General features: G+C 37.3%; 1 protein-coding gene across 4 annotated transcripts in view; it reads right to left on the bottom strand.

The window, feature by feature from the left end:
- Positions 1-24,871, bottom strand: part of LOC150103289 (uncharacterized) — a 431,466-nt gene that overhangs the window by 89,179 nt on the left and 317,416 nt on the right. For all 4 annotated transcript variants that reach the window (XM_090397778.1, XM_090397774.1, XM_090397776.1 and 1 more), the window contains exons 6-7: positions 2,516-2,716; positions 163-368 (exon numbers count right to left, since the gene is read on the bottom strand). In XM_090397778.1, the coding sequence (XP_090253904.1) occupies positions 163-368; positions 2,516-2,716 (407 nt within the window). The remainder of the gene's footprint in view (positions 1-162; positions 369-2,515; positions 2,717-24,871) is intronic.

Genomic DNA, 24,871 nt, shown 5'->3' with positions numbered 1-24,871 from the left:
AAATTAACTTCCATGTGTCAATATGGAAATAGCATAAACTAATACTTACCTACATTTAATTTCCAGCTAATTATTTTTAATTTAACTATCAGTTTATCTCTTATGTTTTAACTAGCAATTTATCTCTTATATAAAATGTTATGATATATTTTTAAAACTTACTGTGGGAGTCAGAAGTTGGTGTAGACATTGAAACCATTGGACTATGTCCCGAATGCCTCAGTTCCTGGGATTCTACTTTTTCGACTCTCTCTCTCTCCTTTTCCTTTTCAGGGACAATGTCTTGTTCGTGATCTCTACTTCTATTCTGTTCACGTTCCTGCAGTAAATCTTTCTCATGGTGACGTTTTTCTTCTTCAGGCTTTAATCTAAAAACATTATTATTATTGTATTATCATTACTAATTGATATCCTTGAAGTCAACTGTATAAGTCAACTTATCATTAAAGTAACTGACACTGTAACTATTAACTTGGTCTATTAAGTGATAGCATCTCCATTCTCCAACCAACGGGGCATGGATGTTTGTGGAATGTTATAAGCAGAAAATTTTCAATGCCTGGTATGAAACAAGGAAAGGAAAAAAAAGTACCATGTTTGGTTTCTAAAACAGGAGGAACTGGATTATCTCACCTTTAGTCCACTCACAGTATTAAATGTATGATAGGTTTACAACTTTTTTGTGGGTAGGATTCACGTCGAAAAAATTAATTTGGTGGGATTTACAGTTTCTCCAACTGACTATGCATCCTTTCATTGATGTATCCCAAATTTCAAGTAACATTAAACTGATACCCCCATACATTTGTCCATCTTATCTACAGTATCTTGTCTTCCTTCCAGCTTATTCAAAATTCAAATCCACCTGAAGGGGTACTACTACATTGGCACTATTGAATATCTCCCTGCAATCCATTGACAATGTTATTGATATAAAAGTTAAATAATACAACTCCCAGTACTGAGCCCTGAGGGACCCCACTTGTAACCTTCTGCTTCCTTGTTGAAAGTTTAGCTTGGTAGCTTGGTCCACCTTTGCTTGGTAGCTTTTTTAGCTTGGTAGGTTTTTTAATGATAGCTTGGTCCACCTTTGCTCCGAGTTGCCTGGTGTTGCACTACCTTTCCTCAGTCCTGAAGATATTTTCAGGCGCAAACTTTGTTTGCTCACACTTGGATAAAGGATTAAACTAAATTTATTATATTCTGCTTCCTTGATACCGCTCCCTCGTATCCAAATCTCTGATACCTATCAGAAACTATCAGACAGCAATCCCCAATCCAATTCACTAACCTGATATCCAAACCCATATGCTGTAACTTAAATATCAAATGCCTTTGTAAAAATCAAAAAAAAAAAGCACTATATGCTTTCCCTTATCAACTGCTCCTGTTACTTTATTATAAAAAGCAATTAGATTACTAAAACAAGAGCACCCTTTAACAAATACATGCTGATCCTCACAGATAATATTACCCTCATCTGCCCAATGCTGTATACAATCTCTCATTAATTTCTCCAAAATTACAGAAGAAATATACATACTGGCCTATAGTTTGACACTCCTCCCATTCTATCACTATCCTTATGCAATGGGACTATCATATCTTCCTTCCACTCTGGGTAACTTTTCCATAGCCAGATTCTCAATGAAAAGCCAAGTCGATGTGGCAAAATCCCATCCAGTCTAATTGGCATTCAAAATACATAAGTATTTGTAACACACTCCTCTTGCACTTCTAAACTGTGAACCTTCTCCATCCCTCTAATGATAAAACCTTTTCCAGGATGAAAGTGAGTAGTCACTCATTTCTGACAAACTACTACTGCATTCACTTAAATTAATGTTGCTGAGCATTTCCTATATTCATTCTCCAGCAAGGATGGCAAGGTTATTTTCCTAGTGAATACTTTCTTCAAATAAAGTGATGAATCAATATCATCTGAAAACTACAGTTACAGCAGGTTGAATTTGGTACTTAATGGTTCTTGTAATACAAACAGTCCAGTGACTGTACAGTATTTAGCTGAGTCACTGCCATGACTATCATTCAAAAAAAAAACATTTCATCACTTAAACCATCTGAGGAAAAAAAAAAATTAAATAATTTCTACTCACTGTAACAACTGCATTGAAATGAATGGAATATAATGGAATAATGAAATGAATAAAATAGACAGCAGAAGAGAGCTGTCTATTTTACTACCAATTCAGAGTTTACTGAAACTAGCCCGAATACTGCAACTATGTAATTATGCAAATCAACAACAATGGCTAGTGACATAAGGAAGCACAGTTTACTTTTTTACATAATCCATATTTTATTAATATGGTGTTTTCACTGACTTCATAATGCATGTAAAATAACTATTTTTGACACAAAGACATACTATAATAAAATAATGCAAATCCACAAAATCAAAATGCTCTCACCAGTCCTAAAGAATAACTAGAATTTTTTTTTCTTTTTTACTATAAAATGCATGATAAACAAATGAATGATACTATAACTTTACCTTTCATGGCTAAAGGCAACATTACTAGGTGAGGCAACGGGTAAAGTGTGTGTTAAAAGTTCAGCTGGGTAGCGAACACCTGGATATAGAGAAGCAGCAGCAGCAGCTGGAGGAGGAGCTAACATTCCTGTCTGTGTTGGAAAGTGAACCATAGGAGATCGCAGCAAGCCATAACGCTCAAGGAATAGAGGATCATCGAACCTATAATCAAGAAAATAGTCACATCTTTACAGGAAAAAATATACACACACACACATCGGTAAAGTTATTATATTTAAAATTTTTTTTGCTAGCCTTGGTTGGCCAATTGGTTCAAATTCTTGGATGCTGGTACTTACTGAAGGTCTGAAGTGGCTTGGCAAAAAAAAAGTCCAACATTTGGTTTCTGGAGCTGGATTTCAAGATTACATTTAAAATAAATTTCAAAAAAATAATATATAAAAAATTAATTAAAAAATATATAGAAAATGCTTGGCACACTCATTCAAATTCTGTTAAGCATTATTGATTATTACCACTCTTACCATTTTTCCATAAATAAGGAAAAAAGATACATAACTTATGGAAAGTTATGTATCTTTTTATTATTATTATTATTATTATTATTACAACACCATAAATAACAATGGAAGAGAACTCAGGGAATTTGTGGCCTATAATAGTTTGAAAATCACTAACAGCTTTAAATATAAAGATATACATAAATATACATGGGAAGCCAGAGGATATAAAAGCATCATTGACTATATAATAGTGGGTGAAAAACTAAAGAAGTTGGTAAGAAACTGCAGAGTATACAGAGGATGCAATATTGACTCAGACTACTATTTATTAATCAGTACTATTAAGATCCCAAACTAGAGAAATAGAAACAATACAAGAACACAAAAACAAAAGCAGGAGCAATTTAAGATAGAACTGTTACGGCAAGATAGTATCAGAGAACTATATCAAAGAAGGCTTACAAATCATACAAAGAAAATAAATGAAGATACAGATATAGAAAATGAATAGCAAAACATTAAATAAATAGTAAAACAAGCAGCATATGAAGCCATAGGAACAAAACTGTGAAGAAAAAGAAAAGAACTAAGAACCTGGAACCCAGAAATAGAATCTTTAATAAGAAAGAAAAAAGAAATCTACCTCAAATGGTTAAATGACAGAATCATAGGAAATGAAATAGAATATGAAAGAATCAGGGCAATAACAAGAAGAGAAACCAGGAAAATCAGAAGACAAGACTGGGAAAAATTTGTATCAAGATTAGAGCATGACATAAATGGACCTCAACTAAAGATCTATAAAATCATTAAAAAAATGACCCAAGAAACAAAGGATAATCTACAATTAGAACCCCCCTCCACAAAAGAATGAACCAATCACTACAATAATAATCACATTGAAATAAAGCAAGTAATAAGTCAAGAAACAAATACAGTTCAATGATCTAAAGAAAATCGCCAGCCTGGTTGGCTGAGTGGTTAACGTATCTACTCTCCAGCCAAAAGGCTGCAGTTCGAATCCTGCCATGGGCATGGATGTTTGTGATTGTCTGTGAAAGTAGTGGTAGATGGCATTGGTGTAGTTGCGGTTCATTGTAGTTGGTGGATTGAGTGAGTGGTGGAAACAGAGTTGTAGAGCAGATGCCCTCCCTCGATGAGCCTTTGGACTCCCTGGAGGTGTCATGTAATAAAAAAAATAATAAAATAAAATATTGGAAAAACTAAAAAATAGAAAAGCTACAGGAGAAGATGGAATAAATTCAGAACTATACAAATACCCCTCTAAATCATTTCAATTATGATTAATTAATTTCTAAACAGAATATGGGAAGAAGGAAACATCCCACAAGAATGGAAGACAGCAATAGTCATATTCAAAAAAGGAAACAGAAAAGATTGCAGGAACTACAAAGGAATATCCTTATTAAATGCATGCTATAAAATATATCTAGATATGATTAAAAGTAAATTAACACCATAGGTGAAGGAAATTATTGGAGAAACACGATGCGGCTTTAGGAAAAGGAAGATCCTGCACAGATCCCACATTTACACTCAAACAAATTCTAGAAAAAAGAATAGAATTTAACCTGCCAACATATATGGCCTTCTTAGATTATGAGAAAGCATATGATCAAATCAACAGAACAAACTCCACCTCAAACCACAAAATCAATAGCAAATATAATGAAAGAAAGCTATATTAAAATTAAAATTAATAATGAAACAACCGAAAAAATTAAAACCAATACAGATCTCATTCAAGGAAGTGGATTATCACCACTACTCTTCAATATATTATTATTATTCAGGCCTCCAAGGAGTCAAAAGACTCATCGAGGGAGGTCCTTCCTAAGACATAAAGTCTGTCAAGACTCATCGAGGGGAGGTCCCCCCCTGAGAAACACAAAGTCTATCATACCACTCTTTAAACTCACTGACCGTTCTCGCTCCCACCACTCCATCAGGCAATGCATTCCACGGCTCAACCACATTCCACACAAAGAAACCACTCCTTAACCACTCCTTGCTCACAGTTTCCTTTCATAACTTCCAGGGATGGCCTCTTGTCATCACTCCTTCCCGCTGTTCAACCAAGCGAAAGAACTCCCCAGTGTCAACCCTGTAACCACCTCTCAACAGTTTAAAAGTCTCAATCATATCACCTCTCCTTCTTCTATCCACCAAACTCTGCAGTCCACATTCTCTCAGCCGATCCTCAAAACTATCCTTGTACAGTCCTGAAACCATCTTTGTCATCCGTCGTTGTATCCTTTCCACAGTTAATTTATCTCCTTCAAATCCTGGGGACCAAATCTGAGAACAATAGTCCAAGTGTGGTCTGATCAGAGACTTATACAAAGGAATGATAACCCTCTTATCTCTGCAGGTCAGTGTCCTTCTCATAATAGCAGCAATCCTCTGTGTTACCTTCACCACCTTTGCAATATGTCCCCTAAACTTCAGGTTTCTATCAATCATCAACCCCAGATCTCCTGCCTCCCCCACTTCCCCCAGTATAACTCCTCCCATAGAGTATGCAGCATCCCATCGATGTTTCCCAAACCTCAAGACCTTACATTCTGCTGCATTAAACCGACATCCCCATTCATTTGCCTATCTATCCAGCCTATTCAAATCCTCTTGCAGGGCTACCACATCTGCACTATTACTAATAATCCCTCCCAGCTTCGCATCATCCGTAAACAGCTGAATATCCCCCTGCAATCCACTGGCTATGTCACTGATATAAAGGTTAAACAATATAGGTCCTAGTACTGAGCCCTGTGGGACCCCACTTGTAACCCTCTGCCTCCTGGAAACTGCTCCACCATACACAACTCTCAGATACCTATCAGACAGCCAATCCTGAATCCAGTTGACCAATCCGACATCCAGACCCAAGTGCTGCAACTTAAATATCAGCTTATCATGTGGCACCCTGTCAAATGCCTTCGCCAAGTCTAAGAAAATTGCAGTATATGCCTTTCCCTCATCTAATGTTCTTGAAACTTTATTATAAAAGGCTAGCATATTGCTAAAACAAGAGCGTCCTTTCACAAATCCATGTTGATTCTCACAGATAACATTACCCTCATCTGCCTAATGCTGTATACGGTCCCTCACTACTTTCTCCAAGATCTTAACAACTACTGATGACACACAGACTGGCCTATAATTAGACACTTCCAGTCTGTTACCACCCTTATGCAATGGCACTATCTTACCTTCCTTCCATTCCCTGGGCACCTTTGCCAAAGCCAGACTTTCATTGAAAAGCCACGTTAAAGGCACTGTCAATTCCCTAGCACATAAATTCTCTCAAAACTCGTGGTGAAATACCATCCACTCCCACAGCTTTACTGACATCCAGAGTACTCAGTATCTGAAACACACTCTCCTACTGTACCTCCAGACCTCGAACCAGTCCTATCCCTCTAGCATTAAAACTGACTCCTCTAGGATGAAATACTCCAATAAAGTGTTCATTGAACAATTCCACTATGTCCTCTGCATCAGTCACTCTATTCCCATTTTTATCCCACAATATCATTCTTCCACAGTCATTTCTCCTCCTACTGGCCACATAGCTAAAAAATTCCCTAGGATTTTCTTTGGATCTTAGGGCCAATCTCCTCTCATATTCCAGTTTCGCTTTCCTTACCACACTAGTCACTCTTCTGGCCTGTATCTTATATTCCTCATGCATCTCTTCACCTGTCTCCTTATATCTCTTCCATAGCCTCTTTTTCGCATGCAATTCCTGTTTAATATTGTTTGTCATCCACTTTACTCCAAATTGCGTCCTCTTCTTCACTCATGGTATACAACTTACCATTGCTGATAACAAATATTCTTTCACAATTTCCCACGCACTAGTGATATCCCGGCCTTCCAATTCCTGCCTCCATGAAACTTCCCGAAGTTGAAGTCTAAGACTATTATAATCACCTGCCTTATAATTCCACATAAGTTCCCGTCTCTTTGATACTCCTGCATGTCTATTCATTTTCCAAGTCAACACCATATGGTCACTCTCTCCAACTGGTGGGAGAGACGTCAACTCAGTTATTATCAACTCTTCTGATTCTATAACCAAATCCAAAACTTTTGAACCTCTTGTTCCCTCTGTTACATGTTGCCTAAGACATTTGTCCCTCAAGAATTCTAGAAATTCCATTCCCCTATTGCTACATGCATCTTCCTCTCTCCAATTTATACTACTGAAGTTAAAATCTCCCATAACAATCATTCTTCTTGCACTTGCCAAACTTAGCTGTCTAAACATCTCCTGGTCCCCATCCTCTGTGCTCCTTGGTCTGTAGCAACACCCCACTAAATATCCTGTCTTGCCTACATCTACCTCACACCATACGCTCTCAAAATCATTCGTCTCACTTCCTTCCAAATTCTCCACTCTTAGAGGACATAGGTCATCACTTATCATAAGCAGTACCCCACCACCACGCTTTCCCTTCCTATCCTGATGAAAAATGCTATACCCAGCGACTTCTATTCCTGTTGTTATATCCCCTTCTGTCAACCACATCTCAGTGATTGCAATAATTTTTGGCCAGGCTGATGCTATCTGTGCCACCAATTCCTCTCCCTTATTCCGGATACTCCTGGCATTAGTATAAAGTATATAAATGCCATTGTTTCTATACCCAGCATTATCCCTTCTAGACTCCACTGGGCTCAGTGTTACCTGACATTGTCTCCCTTCTCCCAAGTATCCATTCCCACAAGAGGCCACCCCTGCTATCATCCTCCCTGGGACACACTGACTCGTTCAGAACAGCAATCTCTCCAGATGGTCCTTCCTCATTCAAATGTAAACGGTCTCTCGCATACAATTCCTATATATATATATGTGTGTGTGTGTGTGTGTGTGTGTGTGTGTGTGTGGAAAAAATTTCAAGAGAAGGGAGGAAAAACAAAATCATAGGAAATAAAGAATTAATCAGCCTTTTGTATGCTGACAATCAAGTTATTTTTGCTGAAAACGACCAATTACAAAAAAATCTACACGTATTTGAACAAAACAATAGAACAGTATGACATGAAAATCTCAATAAATAAAATGAAATCAATAGAATTTCAAGATAAAGAAATTAAAAATTGCAAACTAGTCATCCACAACAAAGTAATAGAATAAGTGAACAAATTTAAATATCTAGGAAATTACATAAGCCCCACTGAAACTTTGAATAGACACTTCAGTAACGAAATGTCTAGAACAACCCAAATAAAACTATATAAAATAATAGTCAAACCAATTCTGAAATATGGCAGTGAAACATGGACTTAGGGAGAACGAGATAAAAGACAAGTGGACGCTGCAGAAATGAAGTTCCTAAGACCGCTCACAGGCTATAAAAGAATACACAAGATAAGAAATGAAGAAATAAGAAAACAATTATCCATAATTAACATAACAGAAGGCATCACAAACTATAGAAAGAACTGGAAAAACTACATAGAATGAATGAGGACAGATGACCATATATTTCTTGGAAATATAAACCAAAGAGACACAGATCAAGAGGAAGACCCAGGAGGAGGAGATGGGCAGAATACTTTTTAACCCCTTGAAAACATTACAGGCAAACAATTGCCTAATACAGGAAGTCAATAATAAGAAGAAGAATTCTTATTATTATATCAGATCTTCTTTGGATAAAAAATTTATTGTGGAAGTTCCTTACTCTCACATACAAAACTTACTGAACCATGCCTCCTCACACCCTTATAGATATATATGCATACACACTATCTACCAATAATTGTCTGGACACTTTAGCAATTTACAACTGATACCAGCAGATGAACCCTAATATTGGGTATGTCCACCTTTGGCTTTGATCACCTCCTGCACCCTTTGAGAAAGGCTTTCCACCAATGTGTGGCAGACATCAGGTGAAATGTGTCTCCATTCTTCCATCAAAGCTGTACTGAGTTCAGTAACAGATCATGGGCATGCTGCTCTGGATCTCAATCACTGCTCCAATTTATCCCACAGATGTTTGATGGGGGTTGATACCAGCAGATGAACCCTAATATTGGGTATGTCCACCTTTGGCTTTGATCACCTCCTGCACCCTTTGAGAAAGGCTTTCCACCAATGTGTGGCAGACATCAGGTGAAATGTGTCTCCATTCTTCCATCAAAGCTGTACTGAGTTCAGTAACAGATCAAGGGCATGCTGCTCTGGATCTCAATCACTGCTCCAATTTATCCCACAGATGTTTGATGGGGGTTGAGGTCAGGACTCTGCGCAGGCCAGGGCAGTCGTTTAACACCCATCTCTTCATATCATTCGATAACAGCTGTAGCCTTGTGGCATGGGGAATTGTCATTTTGATAGTAACACGGGTCCATTCCATAAAAACTCTGCAGTGTAGGCAGCACCTGATTATCCAGAATGTCAAGGTACTGAGCTGCCTTCATGGATAACAACCAGTGGTCCCACTCCAAATCAGATGAATGCACTCCACACCATTACTCCTCCACCACCAAACTTTGCTGTGGGTACAACACACTGTAATAACAAGCTTTCACCAGGCTGCCTCCACACACTGCCATCAGACGAAAAACAGATGAACCTTGATTCATCGCTCCAGAGTACCATTTTCCACCAGTCAATTGTCTAGTTCACACACTCTTTGCACCAGGCCAGACAAGCCACCTTGTTCGTTGTGATGTTTGGCTTGTGTGTTACTGCTTTTCTATGGAAATCCAGTAAATGGAGTTCTTTTTGTACAGTATTAGTTCACACCCTGGTGTTACTGGCACTCATCATGGATAGTCTGTGCCATTTTAACCTTCTTGTCTCTGTTAGTCATTTTCAGCAGCCGCCCTAGGTGTTTTCCTGCACTTTAGATGTTCTGGCATCATTAGTGCTAGGTGTTTTCATGCACTAGCGATGCCAGAACATCTCCATTTGTTGATCACATCGCCAACTGTTGATTTTGTATGCTCCAGTTAAGTGTCAATGGCACTTATGAACATGCTACCAGTCCAATGTGACAGTCCATGATGACATCTCTCTTGAAGTCACTGAGTTCACGTCATGTTGCCATACTGCCTGTATTCAACTGCTATGATGAAATACTGCTTCCTACTATCTGTACACCAGTTTTTATGGTATAACAAACCTGGAACACTGGTGCACCCAGAGGGAAGGTCATCCCCCCCCCCCCCAAAAAAAAGAAAAAGGAAAAATAACGCTAGAAAAATTTCCAAAAATCTTTTCCTAATTAAAATTCATTTTGTATCATGTCATATGCGATGCGTAGTGTGTATTCTCAAATTGTCTACTCAACTTGGGTTCCCCCCCAAAAAAAAATTAAATCCTGAGTGCGCTACTGACCTGGAATGTTCCATAACTTCAAAGAACAGGAGTCTGTATTGGTAGATTGTGTATATAGCTTCCAGGAATGACCTCTTAATTTACCTCTGTCTCTCTCTCTCAGTTCTATGAAAAATCTCTTGCTATGTCTGGTAATCATCTCCAAATTATAACATCTCAGTCATATCATCCTTCCTTCTCCTATCCACTTTATATGTCACTGCCATAATCTATTGTGACATCCTCACAATTCTAGCAGTGTGGTCTCCCTAAAGTTTTAGCCCTTGTCCACTCTCACTATCATATCCCATATTTTTTCCATCTTTATCAAGATATCTTCAACTATATTATCTGTATCCCATCCTTGAATTTAAATTTCAAAACTATGTTTTGCAATACTTAACTGATAACCCCTCAGAAGTCAGTTCAAATCCTCCAATAAAACCATATCTGCTGTACTACTCATATTTCTCCCTCAATTTGTATCATATTCAACCAACTACATATACAATTTAAACATCTCCCAATATTATTAACATATAAGTTAAACAGTAATGGTCCCAAAACCAATCCCAGTGGCACACTGGTGGCTAGTGTGCCACAGGGGATCTGTGTTATAAATTACAATTTATAAATATAAATTTTAATTAATTCATATACCTTATACACCAGCCCATCTTCTTTGTCTTAGGTTCTACAGTCTGTAACAGTCAAGCATTATAACTTCTTATAAACCAGCTTTTAAAGAGTATCAGGAGACAGTTAATCTTATCTCCATAGTCTGCTGCTGTGTCTATTAATGAGTGTGTTTCTCTGGTGAATTTGTGTTTGGTAGGGTGAAAATCCAAGTTTGCAGTAGGAAAATTCTTGCCAGTCTGTACATGAATGGTCACCACATCTTCCGTTGAAATGTTGTTGTATATTTTCCTTGCTTTCTAGATAGAATTCAGACAGACAGATAATACTAAAGGGTATTATCACTATTTAACTGAGTTATAGAGGATTATAAAATTTATAGAATGATAATTATCAATCTGTATTATAGATTGGAATATGTAAAGAGATATTAGTAGTAAACCAATAACTACTAATATCTCTTTACATATTCCAATCTATAATACAGATTGATAATTATCATTCTATAAATTTTATAATCCTCTATAACTCAGTTAAATAGTGATAATATAGTCAAAATTTTCAAAATAGTCAAAACTTTTTTTTTGTATTTAAATCAGGTATGTTTGTTTCTTATCCCCTATGGTTGATTATAGTTTCTTTCCTAAATAACATTCTTGCAAAATTCAACTTCTAATGCAATTATCACTGCACAACACTTTCCATTATACTTTCCACACTGCACAATGAAATATCCATATTTACCAGTTCAGTTATGATGACTCAAGGATTACAAATGAAGATTCCATTCCTCTAGAAAAATTATTACTACAAATTAAATTGCACATTGCTTTGAGAATATATGGATGCTGTTAAAATCCCTTATAAATCAAGTCTCACTCTTGCACTTATCTGATACGATTTATTTTTTGTTTTGCACAAATTCTAACAACTTTCAGTTAAAGCTATATTAAGGTCATTTCAAAACATTGAGTTTTATGATATATTACAAACTGCCTTTGTTAATAAAATGATTATGGAAAGAGTAAGAAGAAAATAATTAACAAGAAATATGAATAATAAATTAGAAGTCATTAGGGTGCAACAATACAGTAACAGAAACAGACAGGGAGGCCTTCAGTTGCTTCCAATACATTAAGCAAATAATGACTTATCAATAACTTTCAAATAATTACTGGTAAAGTGTTTTAAGTACTACAATTACATCTTTCAGTAATGAATGTTTCTGACAATTTTAGCAAATTAATAATGTCTCCACTAAACTGCACAAGATGAATAAGAGTTAACTTGCTTCAGAAATAGAAAATTGATTTTTCATTAGCAACTTTTAATGCAAGTTTAGAAGAGCCATCTGCTGAATGCTAATGTATCATCATCAATATTCAAGGAAATGCACAACCATCATTGAATAAAGTGGTTAGACAAATTGTAATAGAGATTTTTTTTCAGTATCTGAATATTTTCTTTATTTCTTTCATCAATGAGAAATTAAAATTGACTGCACCTAATTAATCCTGATATTTAAAATTAGCATGTGGTACATAAAGAAACTTCAAGTCAGTCAATGCAGTAAAAAATCTATCTAAAAAAAAAAAAGAAAAGAAAGAAAAATCAACCTTGCAATTTGCAGGTACTTTTTTCTTCCTTAATTACTTTTTTTCCAGCAAAAGAATGGATTTTTTCATTAGAACTAAGATACTGTAAATCATGGATCATATCAATGATTCTTATTTTGACAATCCTGTCTACAATAACAGCAAAATTATTAAGAGTTAAGAATCACTTCATTTCTTTCCTTTGTTTTTCACAACATTGATACAATATAAATGTGATATATGATAGAACATATATACAGTTGACTCTCTCTCTCTCTATGTGTATATATATATATACTTTCTACACACACACACACACACATATATATATATATATATATGTGTTAAAGATACCAAGAAATTTTATAAATTTGGTGGTTTTAATCCTTTTTTTTTTCCCAAAGTAAGCAAACAAGCATGTAAGCTAAGTTTGTGCCTGAAGTATTTTCAGGCACATTTCTTGGTATCTTTAACATAAAATACACCCAAGGTAAAAAACTTTCTTTCTATATATATATATATATATATATATAGCAATTACCATTATAGTATATTAACTTGCTATGGCTAACTGCCAAAAAATTCTAACCAAATATCAATGATATTAAAGAAATTTACTATAAAACTCTATTTTTGATAACAATTCACTACAGTAAACTTTTTTGAGAGAGTTTACTGTATATTATTATCATCACTATTAAAAAACTTCCATTGTGTAAGTGGACTCACTACAGGAGGTCTTACTCAACCAGTCACACTTTATGGCAACACATTCCACTCAGCTAAACACTCCCCATGTGAAAAATCTGCTCCTCACTTCCTTGTTTACCACAATTATACAACTTCCCATCTCTCATATCTCCTTCCACTGCACTCTCCCATATTAATCTGATAAAAATCTCCTCACCAGTTATGCAATTTATTTCTCAAGAAAATGCACAACCATCACTGAACAAAGTGGTCAAATAAATTGTAACTCAACCATATAATAGCTAATTCTAATCCTAATTAGCTGGAAATTAAGGGGGACCCTAACTACCTTTTTAGTCAGTTTGCTCCTTATTGTAGCAAAAAATATGCTGTGTAATCCTCACAGCTCTTGCAACATGCCCCTGAACCTTTATCTCTGTTGACCATCATACCCAAATCAAGAACTTCACTTACCTCCTAGAGCACAGTTTCACCAATATAGCAAAAACTATTACCATTCTGCTCTCTGTAATACCTTGCACTTATAATACCAATATAGTAAAAAAACATTACCATTCTGCTCTCTAGAGCAGAAGTATCAAACTCAATTGGACTGTGGGCCATTTGCTATAAAAGTGTATCTCAAGTGGGCCGCAAAAAATTTTTGACTAAAAAAAACATTCATTAATTAGAATCGAAGGGAAGTGAAAGAATGAGTATAAATAAATTGGAAAATTAATAACAAAAATTTTATTTATTCTAAGTTATTACAAGATCAAAAAAAAAAAAAAATCAACTAACGCCTTTTATTCCCTAATAGGGAGTAGGCAAGGCCTTTATATCCTATCTAGCTTTTTGGAGACTGAGTGGGCAGTTCAATCTCCACCGGTAACCAATCAGAGATAGCCGGCCCATGTCTATCACTAATTATAGCGGCCGCCGATGAAGAGGCTGGCAAACAAGTGCTGCCATCTCTTGGTACCTAACCCTAACAAGATATGTCACTGTCTGAAATAATGTGGGTACTACGGTCGATTTTCTTGAGTTTACGGGACGAAAAACCCGAGTTTCCCAGAGGAAAAACCCGCTTGAATGTGCCAGAGATTGACTAACTGTTATTACAAGATATATAAAATAATAGTATAATGATTATGACAACTAAAAAAAAAATAAAGAATAATTTATTATATTTATATTATGGGAATAAAAGGCGTTAGCTGAATTTTTTTTTTATTAATATTTACAATAAATGGCCTTTAAACCAAATTAAATCGAAATTAATTTTATTGTTGCCTTGCATTTGAGTTAGTGGGTGCACTCACATACATCTATCTAAAAACAATTTTTAGTTAGACACTGTGTTTGGCGGTGCAACATATGGTTTTGCTTGAGTCTAAACAGCATAGTTATTGTGGGATCAGACATATGATTCATTAGTTAGTACCGTGTTTATCCCAGTTGTCTCGAATTGCACTAAGAAATATATTAAACATGTTAAGAAATATATTACACATGTTAAGAAATATATTACACAGACAGAAAATGTCTCTATACTTTATTCAGTGGTACAATAAAGTAGTACAATGTTTTCCTTGCATCTGCAATATAGTTGCAGTTGGGGAGAGCATTTTGTTTACCGCAGGGAGCGAATTATCACTCCGACTTGAAAGTGGTTAAACTTTATTTTCATGTGAAACGTATATTCAAAACTTTTTACATTTTTTTTTCGTAAAGTAAAATCAGGGGCACAAGTGATACATGAGGGAAAGTTATATTCGAGTAAATATGGTATTTCTGTTTTATTATAAAAAAGCAACCATTTTTTTTTATCTTTCCTTGAGGTGCCATGGGCCACAAGAAATTGGTTTTGGGGACCACATGCGGCCTGCAGGCCATCATTTTGACACCCCTGCTCTAGAGCATAATACCCTGGCACCTAGTAACATTAAAAGAGATTTGTCAAACCTATCAACCTATTTAAATCTTCCTGATTTTAATTTTTTTGACATCAATATCAGCTGTTATAGCTTTCCCTAGTTTTGCAATATCAGAAGAGAACTAAAGATGGTGATGAAGAAATGTATAAGCAACTTGGATTAGTGAACAATGGAAGGTAATTATTATGGATGATTTTAATTATAGCAATATAGATTGGAATGAAGAAATAACATTTGAGAATAAGGAAAATGAATTTCGAGAGAGAGATAACTATCTCAGGCAGCACGTAAAGGAGGGCATGCGAGGATCGAGAGTTCTAGATCTGATCATTTCATCAGAGGATGTAACTGTGAGAGGGATGTCACACTTTCCTCCAGTTGGAGAAAGTAATCGTGAAATGATCACCTGTGTTATTGCTAGTCATATGCAGACCTTTGTGGGGAAAGGATATATGTGGAATTATAAGGCGGCAATTATGACAAGCTTAGGAGACAGCTTGGAGCTATAACATGGAACGAGAAGTTGAGCAGTAAGGAAATAAATGCTGCATGGGAACTGACAAAGAAATACATAACAGTATCAATGTGTCAATGTATTCCGAAGGCCAAAAGGCTGAATAAGGTAGGCGTAAAATGGATGAATGTCGAGCTTAAGCATGAAATCTGGAAAAAGAAGGTACTTTGGATGAAATACAAGATGAATAATGGTAATAATCAGTTACATGAAGAGTATAAAGAACAGCAAGGTATAAAGTAAGGAAAGCAAAAGAAGAGTATGAGCAGAAATTGGCAAATCAGACAAAGAAAAAAAAAGTTTTTTTTTAGATATGTGGCAAGTAGAAGGAAGAATGATCATGGTACGAATGAGGTTAATGGATGAATGTGGTAGAATGATAACTGCTGCAGAAGACATTGTTGAGGTATTCAGTGATCAATTTATAATAGTGTTTCACCCAGATCAGAACAGAACCATGAAGAAATTAAGTATAGAGAACATAGGAGAGGATAGCTTAATTGTGAGTGAGCAGGAGATATTTGAGGAAATAAATAAACTTGATGTCAATAAAACGATAGGATTTATGACATATCATCATGCATTCTTGTTCCAGGGAACTGGCAGTAACATTGGCATGACTGTTTAATAAAAGTCTTGCAACAGTACGGGTTCCAAGGGAGTGGAAGGAGGATAAAATTGTTCCACTGCATAAAGGTGGTAATAAAGCTGTAGCTTCAAATTATAGGCCAGTCTATATACCTGTAGTTGTAGTGAAGGTACTGGAGAGATTGGTGAGAGGTAGGATACAGTAATGGGTTAATAACAGCAGCATTCTCTGTGGGTCTGTTAAGGGGAGATCATGTTTCAGTAACTTACTTCTGTACTATAACAAACTGACAAATACATTGGACAGGGGAGATGCATATATACAGTGGTGCACTTGAATTTTGCAAAGGTTTTTGCAAATAAATTGAAACAGATGAGATTGGATAACAGACTTCTGAGTTGGATCAGTGACTGGCTGCTGATAGGTATCAGAAAGTTGTATATGGGGGTGCAGTATCTCGAAAGAGAAAGGTCACTAGTGGTGTGCTGCAGAGTTCAGTTTTGGGACCATTGTTGTCCAATTTTATGTTAATGATATTGGGATGTGTTTAACTTGTAATATGCAGATGACACAAACTGGGGAGAGCAATGCAGAGTCAAGCAGATGTTGTGGCCTTACAAAAGGACTTATATCGATTGCATGAATTGGCAAGTAAGTGGAATTGTCAGTTCAATTTTGCAAAGTGTAAAGTTTTGAGTTTGAACACTTTGGTAAGCAACAATGGGATGCAAAGTATACACTCAGTGGGGGAAACTTTAAAGTAAGTAGAGGAGATGAGAGATCTACAAGTGATGGTGAACAAGGACCTGAAATTCAGGGACCACATTGCACAAGTTGTGAAGAAGTTACATCAGATAATGGCAATGATGCGGAGGACTCTGACTACAGAAATAGAGAGGTTATGATGCCATTGTATAAGGCCTTGATCAGGCTTCATATGGATTATTGTGCACAGATTTAATTGGTGGGTTTTCATGGTAATGAGGACATGTTGGAAAGGGTCCAGAGAAGATTAACAAAGATGGTCAGTGGCAGATTGAGTGATTATAAGTTGTAGAGTCTTGTGATTAGAAGGAAGGGAGGAGATATGATTGAGACATATAAGCTAGTCAGGGGTTGTTATCAGGTTGACATGGAAGAGATTTTTCTTAAAATGGAATGGGGGGGGGGGTAGAACAAGAGGCCATTGCTGGAAACTGGATAAGGAGGATGCGAGCAGAGGAGTGAGGAGAAGGTTCTTTGTATAGAGAGCGGTCAGTGAGTAGAATGCATGGCTGAGTGTGTTATGAATGTAGACTCATTGAATCAGTTTAATGCACAGTTGGATGAGCAATGTGTGCAATAGGTACCTCAACAATGAGTCTCTGACTCCATGGAGGTTAGATGATAATAATAATAAAGATCTACTGCCAAACTGCATCCATATTGTTAACAAATAAGTTGAACAGTAATAACAATCTACCAGAACTCTATAGCAGTGCTTCCCAAACTTCTGGATGTCAGGGCCCCTTTGCAAAAATTAAAATATTTCACGGCCCCCTCGAAAAAAAATCGTAATAGAGAGATATATTATTATAATATTTATTGTATTTATATTCAATACAAAACATACACAGCGAATATTGCAAAAGTCAAATGCACATATTATATTTTTTGCCTCTTACCGTTTGGTTCTGAAGACGATGCGGGCTGTTCTGGTAAAATATGAAATACTGTCCTTTTTTTTTTTGAGTCTGTTTCTGCTTCTTCTGATTGTTCGCAGGAATTTGTTTTTATTTTTTATCAGCCACTTATTATTATTATTATTATTATTATTCAGGCCTCCAAGGAGTCAAAAGACTCATCGAGGGAGGTCCTTCCTAAGACATAAAGTCTGTCAAGACTCATCGAGGGGAAGTCCCTACCCTTAAAAAACACAAAGTCTATCATACCACTCTTTAAACTCACTGACCGTTCTCGCTCCCACCACTCCATCAGGCAATGCATTCCACGGCTCAACCACATTCCACACAAAGAAACCACTCCTTAACCACTCCTTGCTCACAGTTTCCTTTCATAACTTCCAGGGATGGCCTCTTGTCATCACTCCTTCCCGCTGTTCAACCAAGCGAAAGAACTCCCCAGTGTCAACCCTGTAACCACCTCTCAACAGTTTAAAAGTCTCAATCATATCACCTCTCCTTCTTCTATCCACCAAACTCTGCAGTCCACATTCTCTCAGCCGATCCTCAAAACTATCCTTGTACAGTCCTGAAACCATCTTTGTCATCCGTCGTTGTATCCTTTCCACAGTTAATTTATCTCCTTCAAATCCTGGGGACCAAATCTAAGAACAATAGTCCAAGTGTGGTCTGATCAGAGACTTATACAAAGGAATGATAACCCTCTTATCTCTGCAGGTCAGTGTCCTTCTCATAATAGCAGCAATCCTCTGTGTTACCTTCACCACCTTTGCAATATGTCCCCTAAACTTCAGGTTTCTATCAATCATCAACCCCAGATCTCCTGCCTCCCCCACTTCCCCCAGTATAACTCCTCCCATAGAGTATGCAGCATCCCATCGATGTTTCCCAAACCTCAAGACCTTACATTTTGCTGCATTAAACTGATACCCCCATTCATTTGCCCATCTATCTAGCTTATTTAAATCCTCTTGCAGGATTTAAACAACTGAATATCCCCCTACAATCCACTGGCTATGTCATTGATATAAAGGTTAAACAATATAGGTCCTAGTACTGAGCCCTGTGGGACCCCACTTGTAACCCTCTGCCTCCTGGAAACTGCTCCACCATACACAACTCTCTGATACCTATCAGACAGCCAATCCTGAATCCAGTTGACCAATCTGACATCCAGACCCATGTGCTGCAACTTAAATATCAGCTTATCATGTGGCACCCTGTCAAATGCCTTCGCCAAGTCTAAGAAAATTGCAGTATATGCCTTTCCCTCATCTAATGTTCTTGTAACTTTATTATAAAAGGCTAGCATATTGCTAAAACAAGAGCGTCCTTTCACAAATCCATGTTGATTCTCACAGATAACATTACCCTCATCTGACCAATGCTGTATACGGTCCCCCACTACTTTCTCCAAGATCTTAACAACTACTGATGACACACAGACTGGCCTATAATTAGACACTTCCAGTCTGTTACCACCCTTATGCAATGGCACTATCTTACCTTCCTTCCATTCCCTGGGCACCTTTGCCAAAGCCAGACTTTCATTGAAAAGCCACGTTAAAGGTACTGTCAATTCCCTAGCACATTCTCTCAAAACTCGTGGTGAAATACCATCCACTCCCACAGCTTTACTGACATCCAGAGTACTCAGTATCTAAAAAACACTTTCCTCCTGTACCTCCAGACCTTGAACCAGTCCTATCCCTCTAGCATTAAAACTGACTCCTCTAGGATGAAATACTCCAATAAAGTGTTCATTGAACAATTCCACTATGTCCTCTGCATCAGTCACTCTATTCCCCTTTTTATCCCACAATATCATTCTTCCACAGTCATTTCTCCTCCTACTGGCCACATAGCTAAAAAATTCCCTAGGATTTTCTTTGGATCTTAGGGCCAATCTCCTCTCATATTCCAGTTTCGCTTTCCTTACCACACTAGTCACTCTTCTAGCCTGTGTCTTATATTCCTCATGCATCTCTTCACCTGTCTCCTTATATCTCTTCCATAGCCTCTTTTTCGCATGCAATTCCTGTTTAATATTGTTTGTCATCCACTTTACTCCAAATTGCGTCCTCTTCTTCACTCGTGGTATACAACTTACCATTGCTAATAACAAATATTCTTTCACAATTTCCCATGCACTGGTGATATCCCGGCCTTCCAATTTCTCCCTCAATGAAACTTCCCGAAGTTGACATCTAAGACTATTATAATCACCTGCCTTATAATTCTACATAAGTTCCCGTCTCTTTGATACTCCTGCATGTCTATTTATATTCCAAGTCAACAACATATGGTCACTCTCTCCAACTGGTGGGAGAGACATCAACTCAGTTATTATCAACTCTTCTGATTCTATAACCAAATCCAAAACTTTTGAACCTATTGTTCCCTCTGTTACATGTTGCCTAAGACATTTGTCCCTCAAGAATTCTAGAAATTCCATTCCCCTATTACTACATGCATCTTCCTCTCTCCAATTTATACTACTGAAGTTAAAATCTCCCATAACAATCATTCTTCTTGCACTTGCCAAACTTAGCTGTCTAAACATCTCCTGGTCCCCATCCTCTGTGCTCCTGGGTCTGTAGCAACACCCCACTAAATATCCTGTCTTGCCTACCTCTACCTCACACCATACGCTCTCAAAATCATTCGTCTCACTTCCTTCCAAATTCTCCACTCTTAGAGGACATAGGTCATCACTTATCATAAGCAGCAACCCACCACCACGCTTTCCCCTCCTATCCTGATGAAAAATGCTATACCCAGCAACTTCTATTCCTGTTGTTATATCCCCTTCTGTCAACCACGTCTCAGTGATCGTAATAACTTTTGGCCAGGCTGATGCTATCTGCGCCACCAATTCCTCTCCCTTATTCCGGATACTCCTGGCATTAGTATAAAGCATATAAATGCCACTGTTTCTATACCCAGCATTATCCCTTCTAGACTCCACTGGGCTCAGTGTTACCTGACATTGTCTCCCTTCTCCCAAGTATCCATTCCCACAAGAGGCCACCCCTGCTATCATCCTCCCTGGGACACACTGACTCGTTCAGAACAGCAATCTCTCCAGATGCCTACGTCTTTCCTTATTCAAATGTAAACAGTCTCTCGCATACAATTCCTCTCTTTCCTCAAACGCACTCCAAGCATCCACATATACCAGTCCTCTCTTGTCACACATTCTCGCTATTATGCCATTCAATATCACCGCTCTTCTGCTCAGCTCATCATTATCATACCTAGGCAACACGCACACTATTTTTCCTCTCTCTGTCTTCTTCCGTACAGTCTCAAGCAAAAATCTCATATCTCTCGCTGCCCGACTTACATTACCACTCAAGTCATTCGTTCCTACCATCACAATCATCTCATCCACCCTTTCACCTCTCTTAATTGCCATAGCCACCCTTTCTATTGTTCCTCCTTGCAAACACTCCTCACACATCCTATATTGAACACCACGGATCATTGAGTCGCCATACATTATACCTCTTACCATTCCCTCGCTCCTATTGTTTCCATTCTCTCCTCTTCTTTCATTCCCATACCTCTCTCTTCTACTGTTTCCATTCACTCCTCTTCTAGCACTCCCATACATCTCTCTCATTCCCTTTCTCCTACTGTTTCCATTCTCTCCTCTTCTAGCACCCCCATACCTCTCACTCATACTCCCTAAATTCTCTCTCTCTCCTACTCTGATTCGCCTTGCATTTATCTCTTCCATTCTCCTAATCTTATCTTTTATACTTCGGCTCTCATTCACAAGACATTCCACCTCCTCTTTCAACTCATCTATCTCCCTCTGCAGGTCAGTCACTCTTAATCTAAATTCACTCTCCCAAACAAAACCATCTCCTAAACTTCCACAGTCACTCACACCTTCCACACTATCAACTATTATTTTCTCATTCTCTCCTATCATACTACTTGTCTTCCTACATTCATTCCCCGCTCCTGGAGCAACAAAGTCAGATATCGATATATCTAATTTACTTATTTCCTCCAACTGCCTGCATTTTGCGCACATACGCTCTCCACTCTCTTTAACAAGCCACTTACCCATCTCAGGGTTAAATTTTTTAACGTAGAATAGATCAAATATCACCACTTACCGATACTGGCACACCACAGACTGATAACATGAAATTAGTGAATATTACCTGAATAAGGGAATCCCCCGGACCAGGAACATTTTTCACTTTTGTGACTTTTCTCCCTTTATGGTAATTAAGCCTAACGCGAAACAGACAGCAAAGGCAGGTTATTAAAACATGCATATGATTGGTGCAGTATTAACAAAAGATCACGCAACCGAAAGATAAAAGCATAGCTGACAATTGAGCTGAAATGCTAACTCTCTTCATATGTGAATTCCATATGTGAAACTGCCAACTAAGTAATATATATATATTACTTAGTTTTAACAATTTTACGAATTTTAACACGTTCAGTTGAATTTTATTGCTGCCTTGGGAAATCGAACTCGCACACATCTAATTAATAACAATAGTTTTTAGTTAGATACTGTGTTTGCCCATCCAACATGTCGTTTTGTTTCAGTCTATACAGCATAGTTTCTGTATGAGGGGACATGTGATTCATTAATTAGTGTTTTTATCCCAGTTGTCTCTAATTGCACTATTTGTTGAGAAATATATTACACAGACTCCTCATACCTTATTCACTGGCATAATAAAAGTACTTGTTTTTATTGCCTCTGCAGTATAGTGGCTGTTAGGTAGGGTGTTGTTTACCACTGCAAGAGAATTACTATCTCCCCACATGAACTTGTTTAAGCTTTTTTTTCATGTGTGAAGTAACACACCAATGTGTGAAAATTTTCCATTAAAATATAAAAAATAACAAAAAAGAAATAATAAATAATAAAAGTTAAATACGTTTCTTTTAAAATAAAAAAAAATATACTTAGTCTTAAAACATTTTAAATTTGTTTTCATTATTTCATGGCCCCCCTAAACAAAACCTACGGTCCCCAAGGGGGTCGCGGCCCACAGTTTGGGAAGCGCTGCTCTATAGCATATCACTGGTTATCTTCCATCTCCAGGACACTATCTCCACATAAACACACTTTGCTGGTATCAGACAACCAATCTCCCATCCATATCACCAATCTAATATTCATCCCTGTCTTTCTCAGCTTGTCACCAACTTACTATGAAACAACCTGTCAGATACTTTTATGAAATTCAAAAGTATTACAATACATTTCCCTTATCCAGAATGTTCAATATATTATTGCAAAGATTCAAGCAAATTAAAAAGCAAGAGTTCTCTTTTATAAACCTGTGCTGACCCATACACAGAATCAACCCCTGTGCACATTTTCTAAAAAAATATGCTTTGTATATCATCATCCAACAGCCTTATTAACAATTAGCCTACTAAATAGCTTACACATCTCTAAATCATCCATTTCCAGTCCTTCTAGTATTCTTTTTCCATATAATAAAATCTCTACTTGTCAACATTCACCTTGTTTTTGCAATGTGTCCCTGTACTTTAAACTGCGCTCCATAATCATTATCACTCTAAGATCCCTTGCCACCTCTAGCATAATTCCACCAATAGAGTGCTAACTTCCATCTGTAGATCTACTGTTTGAAACCTTACACCAAACTAAATTAAAATGTTATCTTCACTCATTTGCCTGCCTCCCAGCTTATTCAAATCCTGAAGATCTACAAAATTAGTACCATTGCTAATAATTCTCCACAGCTTTGAATCATTAGCAAATATTGTATTATCTCTCCCTCTCTATAATCCAGATGTAATATCATTGATACAAATGTTAAATAATAATGCTTCCATGGCTCTATGAAACTGCATGTGCAACCTTCCTTTTTCTCTAATAAATTTAGTTTAATCCTTTATCCAAGTGTAAGGAAACAAAGTTTGCACCTGAAAATATCTTCAGGACTGGGATAAGGTGGTACATCACCAGGCAACTCGTAGCAAAGGTGGACCAAGATCTCATCACTCCTTGTCTCAGTATCTCCCACAATGCAAAGCAAATCTCCTTGTGGACATGTACGATGCTATGCATTAAGGGAAGAGCCACTACCCAGACTGGTATCAACCTTTACTGAGGTCTCATCAGTGGGAGGCAGACCCCAGTCCTGAAGATATTTTCAGGCACAAACTTTGTTTGCTTACACTTGGATAAAAGATTAAACTAAATTTATTATAGTCTAACCAAGTGCAAAATAAACTTCCAACATCTTTCTCTAAATCCAGAGTAAATTAATAATGTGGTACACCTGTTGGCAACTCACATAGGTAAATATGACCTCTCCAATGCTTCTGCCTTAGCATCACCACTTCTGGGTCTGCCTCCTACTGACGAGACCTCAATAAAGGTCAAAACCAGTCTGGGTAGTGCCCTTCCCTTAATGCATAGCATCATACTTAATTAAACTAAACTTATTATAGTCTAATAAAGTGCAAAATAAACTTCCAACTTCCTTTTTCTTGATATCGATATCTTACGAGAAGGGAAGGAAATATAATTTATACAGCTCCCAAGAGAACTGGACCTGGTCATGGCATTAGAGAACTTAATGTAGCAACCAATCTAGCTACACTGCCTCCACTTGGGGAAAGTGATCATGTCTGGTTCTGCCTCCTATTGATGAGACCTCAATAAAGGCTGAACCCGGCCCTTACCTTAATGCATAGCATCATACATGTCTGCAAGGAGATGTGTTTTGCATTGTGGGAGATACTGAGACAAGGAGTGATGAGAGCTTGGTCCACCTTTGCTCGAAGTTGCCTGGTGATGTAACACCTTACCCCAGTCCTGAAGATATTTTCAGGCACA

The sequence above is a fragment of the Typopeltis vanoorti genome, chromosome 9 (genome assembly GCF_054136105.1).
Source record: "Typopeltis vanoorti isolate ZY-2024b chromosome 9, IOZ_Tvanoo_1.0, whole genome shotgun sequence".
NCBI classification, from domain to species: Eukaryota; Metazoa; Arthropoda; class Arachnida; order Uropygi; family Thelyphonidae; genus Typopeltis; species Typopeltis vanoorti.
Note: the sequence above shows the minus strand (reverse complement) of the source record. Positions and strands in the feature narration are given on the sequence as shown.